The sequence below is a fragment of the Triticum dicoccoides genome, chromosome 4B (genome assembly GCF_002162155.2).
Source record: "Triticum dicoccoides isolate Atlit2015 ecotype Zavitan chromosome 4B, WEW_v2.0, whole genome shotgun sequence".
Taxonomy (NCBI): Eukaryota; Viridiplantae; Streptophyta; class Magnoliopsida; order Poales; family Poaceae; genus Triticum; species Triticum dicoccoides.
In genome coordinates this window covers 468,478,837-468,485,107 of record NC_041387.1, presented here as the reverse complement: position 1 = coordinate 468,485,107, position 6,271 = coordinate 468,478,837, and the positions used below count along the sequence as shown (strand labels likewise).

Genomic DNA, 6,271 nt, shown 5'->3' with positions numbered 1-6,271 from the left:
TGTACCTTTTCTAGTTGTCACTGTTGGTCCATCCTGACAAGTGCAAGCATCCACAAGCACAAGAAGCTTTTGGAGGTATGTGAACTGTCTAATCATTGCCATGTGGAGCATATGAGATGGTAATAGTGATGCATAGTAATATCAGGTTAGGAGACAGTATTGCACTTGTGTTGTTGTAGGCTTCATTTAGGTCAGGTTTACAGATATTATTTGGTGACAGCACATGGCATAAACAAGATCATGACATGTCAAAACTAATAGTTTCGTATGACTTTATATATATTTTTCTGGGAGAGAGGGATGTACCAAAATTATGACATGCTAGGAAAAAAAGCTGGAACAATTTTTAATTTACTGGCCTCAACACCAAGTCCAAAAGTCCAGATAATGGAGTGCAAATTACAACATGGATAAGTCAGCTTAGAAGATGAATCTGTACAATTTTGCTTGGAGATGGCAGTAGCCTTTGTATCACTCTAGAATTAGGCATTTTTTCATCCCTGTAGGAGGATGCATTTTTCAAGAGAAACCAGGATAAGTAAGTGTTGCATGATCTCTTCTTGCAATTAGTTATAACTAACCAACCTTTTGCGCATCAGTGACTTACTATTTTCCCAGTGTCACACTCTTCTGCATCTCTTGTCGTTTATGCATTGATGTATATTTGTTTAACGTTGCCTACTCTACTCATAAACAGCCCTGGCAAAAGCACAGCAGCTCCTACTTGATCCACAGGAAAGAGGGTACATTCTTGATCAAGTTACTTCTGCAAAAGGTGTGTGATGTAATCTTATTTTAACCCAGTGTAATTTTTTTTACATCAGTTCAGTGATTTGTTCAATTTATAATGAAGGAGATATGAAGAACAAAAACTGATATTATTTTGTGTTGAGAAATTTCAGAAGAACTGAGGGCAAAAAGGAAAAAAGAGTTGAGGAAAGACAGTGCATCTAAGATAAAATCCCAAGTAGATGAGGTAAGACAATCCCATGAAAGGTTGTGTCAGTTGTCATCGACTTTTTAGTAATTCTCGCTCAGAGTAAAATGTTTCAAACAAAGATTAATGCGAAAAGTAATCTGAAGTATGTCTCAACATGAACTGGTCTAATTTGGACTAGTTTCATGGTCTAAATAAACTTAAGTCATCTGGAAATCAAACCCCAGACTCATCAGAGATTCTCTTAACCAGTGTTTGTCAGTAACAAGCCTAATTGGTGACTGCTGATCTCCACAGCGCTCTAAACACTGGACAGGCAGCAGTTTGACCATCTGACCAACAGTTCTCTAGATATAATATTTTATTAGTCATACGCATTATATCTTCTACAATGTTATGTACAGCAGCGTGAAATTGAGAATTATAACGTCAACCCCCTCAAGAAAAGAGAAACATATCGCCAAAGTTGTAGATGAAGGAACCAGTGCTGCCTGCAAAAATCAAACTAACTCCAAGAATTATCTAACCCAAGTGCAAAGTTTAGGTACCAGATTCTATTATTCATTTAATAACTAGCGTCTAGCATTGTACCCAAATAGCTATTAAATCAAGCTAATTCTGCTGGGGTTTATCAAGTCATGTATAAAGTATAAGGCATTCCATTGCCGCTGAGCTCTCATGGTGAAGACACTACCTCTGTGACCTATTGACCTCGTGACACTGAGCTGCCCCTTCTTACGCTGGGGCTCTGTTTGAGAAAGAGCAAGCAAAAATATCAGAGAGGGTGAAATGGTAAATGGATGAGGAAGTAGAAGAGCAAATAGAAAGGGGAGCTGATATTGGATGGAATGCAGACTGGTAGAGGCAGCCTTGGGAGGGTTAGCTCAGAGAACCAAATTCACACATGAGCATGTGAGCTGATTGGACTGGGCATAGGTATCAGGAACAAGCGCCTCCTGGTTCTAAAGCATGCCCAGTTTCATGGGGTTTTCACCAGAACCGCCTGGTTCACTAGGGGTGTATTTGGTTCGGGAACGAAGTGTAATGGAATGTCATGGTTCGATTTCACTATAATGGGTCGGTTCCGTCCTTTTCTTTGGTATGGGTAATTCAAAGGAATGGAATGGTTACATTGTGATGTTTGGTAGATGGAATGGAATGGACTTGTAAGTGGTCATCCATCCATGCAACTAAGGCAGATAAACATTTTGACTGTTAATTCCATGCCAAAGTTTGACGTAAAATAAAGTCATTCGACATTTAACTTTTCTTTTCTGGACGAGCAGTTCCTGCAACTGCAGTCTGCCTTGCTGAACTGAACCGGATAACCAAGATTCACAGGGACAAAGACTCAAACCAGCAACCAGTATCAGGATCAACGAAGGCAAGAAACAAAACGCATCTCCCAAATGCAGATTATATATATATATATATATAATTCTGATTCTTATCACATATTTTCCCCAGAACCATTAAAATTAATTTACAGAACAGGGGTGTGAACATCAACAAATCGAATCCATCCATCCATGCAACGAATGTGGGTGTGAGCTACAAGAATCGGACTCAACCACAGGATAAACAGCAGCTACAAGAAAAAAATACGACAGCTGAGCGTGGCGGCCGGCTGGATGCGTGGCTTGGCCTTGGCGTTTCACACGCGCGACCGTGGCTCTCGACGGCGCGAACCCAGGCGCGGTCAGCGGCCGGCTCTTTAAGTGGCTGCTCCGTTGCTTCCCGGCATGTGCCGCCGCTGTTGCCCTGCCGCAAGACCGCCACGCACCCGCTTGCCCGCCGCACGTGCTTCGGAGAAAGGAGGAGGGCCGGCGGCGCCAACGTGGGAGGAGAGACGAGGGAGAGGAGCCGCACGAGACGATAGGGCTGCGGGAGTGCGAGGAGAAGAGTGGTTCTGCGTCGTCCGCTCAGTTTGGAGGTCTCACCCCGTTCCGGATCTGGGCCGAATATTCGGTCCGTGGGAACGAGGGGGTGACCGTTCCACCTGTGTACTGAACGCGAGAACGAGGCCTAGGAACGGGTTGGACCCGTGACATTCCGGTCCATGACTGCAACCAAACACACCCTAGGTTATGTAGATGGTCCTTGAATGAAAACCCAACCATTGAAGTTGCTGGTTATGGTTTGTTTCGAGTTCAATCACTGGTCTGATTCAGCTTTTTAAACAACGGATCTTCATTCTGTTGCACTCTATGATTTGAACTTATTTATTCTTCAATTTGGTGAAAAACAATTTCTTGGAGAAAGATGTCCTCAAAATATACTAGCTGCTTTGTACACCATTGAGGTGACCTGTTGTTTGCTTCAATTTCTCTAATAACTACGCAGATCTGTGATGCATGTTTGTCTTTCTTGGTTGACTGCATGGAATGATAATTATTTTAGAAGTCATTGCATGCGTATGATGGGATTTTAGATACTTGAGAATACAGCATTTCGGAAGAAAAAAGATGATTCCCATACCATGAAATGAGTCATTTGCTAATGTCAATGATCATGTAGAATCTTGCAGTTCTGATGTTTTCCTGTTCGCAGTCTTGTCTCGATTTTTTTTAATGGTGATTGTTCTGCTAGACCCTTGAAACATCTTATTGAGCTTCATATCTTCAGCACTTGAGAACCTCCATTGATTGGCTTGCTTATATGTGCAGGGAAAGTATGAAGAGCAGTTTGAAAGATCGGACGAATTTCAGAAGCAGCTAATAATTAAAGTTCGTGAGATTTTGACAGACAAAGAATGGCGTCGGAGGAAAATGCAGATGAGGGTAAGTAATAGGCTTTAACATATTCAAACATCATCAGTTGAGCCACTCACTTGAGCTTTGTTCATGTGCACTATGCAGATATCAGAGGAAGAAGGAAGACTGAAGAAGGACGAGGAGGAAACAAAAGAAATGTGGAAGAGGAAGAGAGAGCATGAAGAGAAGTGGGAGGAGACGAGAGACCAGCGAGTAAGCTTACTGTTCATTTGTAGAAAATTGAAATATTTTATCCTAACTGAACACTATGCTTGTGGCTATTTAAATAGTTACCTACAAGTTGTTGCCACGGGGAAAAATGAAAGACTTCGTCGAGTTGTTGCCACGGGCAATGTCTGATACCATGTCTTTGTGGTTTGCAGGTCTCTAGCTGGAGGGATTTCATGAAGACAGGAAAGAAGGTTAGAGAGTGCAGTTGAGAAGTTGTATTTTTGTTACCCATGACTCTTTTGACATACAGTTTCATTTCTACAGGCACGGAAAGGAGAGCTCAAACCTCCAAGGCTCAAGACTGAAGACCCGAACAAATCTTATGTTCAGAGGCCAGTAAAGCGTGGTTAAAAGGTGTCGTATTCATCTGCACTCGAAGACCAATCTGGCGGCCATTCTTGCCGCGACCTGATCCAAGCCACAGCCTGTCAAGTTTATCTTTCAGGCTATAAACTTGAGTTATGGCTTGTATGTTCCCAGTGTAGTCAGTGGAACATGGCAGATAACTGTGAGCAAAAATGGCCGCATATCATCTACATAGAGTGGTATTGGACTAATGTACCTGTGTAGAATGCCTTCTTGAAAAAGAAACTTTCTGTTGGAAAAGAAAAACTGAAGTGGATCTTGGAATATGATCGTTGTTTCAATATTCACTGTAAGTCATGCTTACATATATGTTTTCACGATTTGCTAGCTATCATAGTATGACCATGGACTTGTTGCAGTCTTTTGCTAATTTATTTAGATGCTGGATCTCAAACGTTTGCGTCTTGCCCACCCCCATTTCTTACAAGCCAATCTGTGACGGGTTTCTGTTTTCTGGGCGTTGGCCTTGGTATGAGTGCGATGAACGTGGGAGGCGCATCATCTGTTTTTCTTTTCGAAACGGAGGCAAAAGTTTTGCATCATCTGTCTGTTTGACTTGGGTACCATCCCGTGGATGTCTCGTAGCTAGCTAGTGTTGACATTGGCGCAGATGCAATTCAAAGTTGTTCTCTGTACTGACAAGTCAACCTGTGTTTACCTCCTGGTCCTCGTACGGCACAGCAAAATCTGCTACGTTGGTCAATTCCAGACGACAGGTCCGGAGAAGAACACTACGCCTGGGATGTCTGTAGCGCCAAAGTGGAAGTGTTGAAAGGGGTTGATACATTGCATTGCATGCACTTGCCGTCGTCAAACTCTGAAGGAACCAACTGGTCAGAAACGTAGGCTTCAACGCTTATCACGATTCTTCTCATTGCGCTTGATCACGATCAACTGGGCTCGCCATGCCAGCAAATGATTTATTTTCTTGATAGCCAAAGACGCAAAGTTATCAATGACGGACCCGCAAAAAAAAAAGTTATCACTGACTGAGCACATTAACATTCTACCGAAACACTACATACTAAAAAAAAACCTGAAACACGAAAGAATATTTGGATCCCATAAACGGATAGATATGGTAGAGCAATTAAGCACGACAAGTTGGCCAGCTATTATCCTCCAGAAACATCTGCAGCCCCTTGCTTTATCCACAACGAACGCTCAGCCGGCGCACCTGCCCAAAGGCCAAGGCCCGGCCATACGCCCACCCTGATCACAGTCCGCAACTTCCCAGTGGAGCCCATGCTGCCTCCTCCCGAAATTATTTGGCCGGAGGACCTTTTGAAGTTTCGATGCGATCGACCAAATTGGCAGCAGCACCGCCCCGCCGCCTGCGCTGCGGCTCAGCTGCGAGCGCCCGCCCAAGGTGCAGACCATAATCCACTGCCTGCCCGGGCGTTGGGTGACGGGCAGGCACGACGGGGAGACGGCAGTGGTCCGTTGCGTCGGGAGGTGGTGCGCGCCCGATCGGCCAATCTCCTGCGTTATGATGGTGTCACCAAAGCAGAACACCAAACGAAAACAACCGCAAGGGAAGACTGCCTGCCCAGCTCCACGAACCCGTGAGCCGCCGGGCGCGCCCCCACCCCACGCCACATTCCATTTCCGTCCACAGGGGCAGGGGTGATGTGAGCAGAGCGGAGACAAACGTGGTGGTCTAGAAAATTTATGTAAAGGGCCGGCCGCGAATGAATGATTTAAAGCTTTGGTCACGCTCACGCATGTCGCTGACTGACTGGTAGAGCGGCGGAGCAAGTGGATCTTCAACCTTGCTGTGCTCCCGTTTTTAATTTGCTGTCGTAAAGATGGTGGGCTCATCGAGCTGGTTTGGAGCTTCGGTGGTCGGCACTAGAGGTCGGAGGTCGTGGATTCATGGCAGCTTCCAGGCCCTGAGTTAATGGAAAAATGATATCTTGCATGCTGTAATTCTTGTTTGCATTAACCTAACCGGTAGTGATCTGTCTGGTTTGAGTACAAGAAT

The 6,271-nt window shown here is 44.5% G+C and overlaps 1 protein-coding gene across 2 annotated transcripts in view; it reads left to right on the top strand.

The window, feature by feature from the left end:
• The window catches only part of LOC119290923 (J domain-containing protein spf31-like), a 7,668-nt gene extending 3,036 nt beyond the window's left edge, over nucleotides 1–4,632 (top strand). For both annotated transcript variants that reach the window (XM_037569606.1, XM_037569607.1), the window contains exons 3-9: nucleotides 15–75; nucleotides 698–775; nucleotides 903–976; nucleotides 3,604–3,717; nucleotides 3,796–3,903; nucleotides 4,074–4,112; nucleotides 4,186–4,632. In XM_037569606.1, coding sequence (XP_037425503.1) covers nucleotides 15–75; nucleotides 698–775; nucleotides 903–976; nucleotides 3,604–3,717; nucleotides 3,796–3,903; nucleotides 4,074–4,112; nucleotides 4,186–4,272 — 561 coding nt within the window. In that variant the 3' untranslated portion in view covers nucleotides 4,273–4,632. The remainder of the gene's footprint in view (nucleotides 1–14; nucleotides 76–697; nucleotides 776–902; nucleotides 977–3,603; nucleotides 3,718–3,795; nucleotides 3,904–4,073; nucleotides 4,113–4,185) is intronic.
• Nucleotides 4,633–6,271: the final 1,639 nt, after the last annotated feature.